General features: G+C 32.9%; 1 protein-coding gene across 1 annotated transcript; it reads right to left on the bottom strand.

Moving 5' to 3' along the window:
* Positions 1-1,598: 1,598 nt before the first annotated feature.
* LOC126707181 (probable disease resistance protein At1g61300) lies at positions 1,599-2,066 on the bottom strand. Its single transcript, XM_050406776.1, has one exon. The coding sequence runs from the start codon at positions 2,064-2,066 to the stop codon at positions 1,599-1,601; it is 468 nt and encodes a 155-aa protein (XP_050262733.1).
* Between the last annotated feature and the right edge of the window lie 694 nt (positions 2,067-2,760).

Here is a 2,760-nt window from a genome sequence, read left to right as displayed (position 1 = left end):
AGCTATAGAAGAAAAACAAACCTGCTCATCGATTAAAATCATATCTAAACTAATAATATCATTATTTTTTGAGTTGATTACATTCCACATCCTTGATATTTTGATCTTGACTTTCCAATTTTCTTTGTATTTGTCGATACAAAGCTAATTAAGGAGAGAATATTGCATCATCTTGGATCCCTACCTGTATAGATTAATAAATTTGAAAGTTTATAAAAAAAATTCAAACTTTCATTTAGATACTTTATAGAATAAAACAAAACAAAGCAGTATAACAAAGACACCAAAAAGTAATTAGCTGTTGAAGATAGAAAATAGTAATTAGCTTGTATTCGATTATCTTATAGACATGAAATTTAACAAAATAGTAAGCATATATGAAGTGGCTAAATCAATTTGGAGGAGATAATCTGAAAAATAAATAATATATAAAATTATGTTACCTCTATTAGTTGGTGTCTTGAGTCAAAGATTGGTAAAAACTTCTTTATACACAATATTTTTTGTTTTAGTCTTGTTTTCAGTCTCATCGTTAATGATGAGGAATTTTAATCCATTTCTACTTGTAACTCTAGACATTGCAACGTACAATTACCCATGACTAAAAACAAGTTTTGGCAAATACACTCCAACATGTTGTAATGATTGTCCCTGGCTTTTATTTATAGTCATTGCAAAGCACACTAAAATTGGAAATTGTTGTCTCTTTAAAACGAATGGCCATTTTGAATAGACAAGATCCTATATTAAGGATGCGATTTTAATGATGTGGACATATTAACAATCCCTCCTGAAACCATCCACTAGTATGTTCATTCTTAATGACCGATTACCCTGCAGCAACAAGGTTGAAAGGTTAGGATACCTTGGTGATACATTAGGAGGGATTGTTAATATGTCCTTGTACATCAAAGAAGCTTTTACAAGATCCTTTCTCCATTTTCCTTCATCTGAAAAATTGTCCAATCCTAAGCAACCTTCTACCATAAATTGAGGACTTGCAACGTCAAGACCCATGTCTCTTACCAAATCATCCATCTTCACAAACATTCCCACATAAGAATCATTTCCACCTTCCAATAAGCAAGCATTTTCAAGTATCCTCAATATTGAATAGCCCCTATCAAACTCTGCTTGCCTACTCTTCATTCTTTCGATAATTCCCTCATCAATCAAATGTTCTATCAACTCTTGTTTGCCAATCTTAAAGTCTTTAGGGAATAGTGCACAATGCAAGAGACACTGTTTTAGTTTCTCATCTTTCAATCGTACATAACTAAATTTAAGCATCTGAAGTACCTGCTTCTCTGAATTGTTGGTCCTTACTACTGATTCCCTCAACTCTCTCAATGCATCTCTCCACTCAAAATCTTCTATTAAAGGTTTGAAACTTGCAACTATTGTAACAATTGCAAGAGGCAATTGGGCACATCTTTCAAGAAGCTCTTCTGCCATTAGTTTTAAATTTGGAATATTAAAAACATCACGCTCTATTTTATCCAAAAACAACTTTCGTACCTCCTCCTTTGAAAGAAGCTCCATTTTGATATCCTTACAACTCATTCCTCGACAAACGTTAAGAAGATGAGTTGTCAATACTAATTTGCATCCATAGGCTCTGGAATTCCTACTTCCTCAAGAGCAAATATTTCCCACATATCATCTAAGATTAGCACATATCTATCATTATCTTCCAATTTTGCCATTAACTTGGCAGCCCTTGCTCCTACATCCTCAATTTTTGTGAGATTTAAATCTAACTTGTGTGCAATATCATGTTGTAGTTGGATAACATTTAAAGACTTTGATACAATGACCCAAATGACACTGTCAAATTTGTTTTTCTCCTTCAATAGACGATTATTGATGTGCTTCATGACAGTCGATTTACCTATACCTCCCATTCCATAAAGGCCAATCTTTCTAACATCATCGTCCAACACGCATGCCCAAATTTCTTCCTTTACTCTTTCAGCTGTGCTTTCCCCAATCAATGTTGGTTCTGACATTTTTTCTCCATTGCTTAGGTATGGATCAATGACCAAACTATCAGTGAAAGCACCCATTTGGTAAAATTCTTCCACCTCTCATATCTTCTTAAAAGCAAGTTTTCCTATGCATGCACGTGAAAAACACCCCTTCTCCAACTTCACGTTCAAGGGCTTCTATTTCATCATTCATCATATCTACATCTTGGATCCATCGTTCAACTTCTTGCATTGGTATCTTTCCTGGATGAAGTTGTGCTCTCATTCTTGAGACCGTGTTTGACCTCTGATGTTTTAAATCCCACCATTTGTCCCTAAGAATTCTCCTATATTTATTAGTGTCTTTATAATACTTGCAGTATTTGCCATTTGGATGAGAAACTATCTTTTTTGCAATATAATGCTTGCAAGATTTGCAAATTGGAGCATATAACATTTTTTCAATCTCGAAAATTGGACCCACAGTTTCCTTTTTTTTTTTTTTTTTTTTTTGCCTGTGTATGTACCCAAATATAAACTAAAAATTAAAAACAAAATGGAAGAACCCAAACCCATACCAAGGATTTAGATTATTTAGATTAATCCTTGGTAATTATTTATTTATTTATTTATAATTGTGTTATTATTTGAAATATTTTTTAATGTATTACTACTTAAGCTACATTATATATGTATAAACAATATATTGTAGGATTCATGATGATAGAAGGTATTGTCTTGGAATTAGATCTGGAAAGGATACAACTATACTTGGCCTTGTAATCAGTCCAGA

Source organism: Quercus robur, chromosome 11, assembly GCF_932294415.1.
Source record: "Quercus robur chromosome 11, dhQueRobu3.1, whole genome shotgun sequence".
NCBI classification, from domain to species: domain Eukaryota; kingdom Viridiplantae; phylum Streptophyta; class Magnoliopsida; order Fagales; family Fagaceae; genus Quercus; species Quercus robur.
Note: the sequence above shows the minus strand (reverse complement) of the source record. Positions and strands in the feature narration are given on the sequence as shown.

What these genes read in the sequence shown, in the direction of transcription:
- LOC126707181 (XM_050406776.1), bottom strand. Translation starts at nt 2,066, where the DNA reads ATGGGTGCTTTCACTGATAGTTTGGTCATTGATCCATACCTAAGCAAT.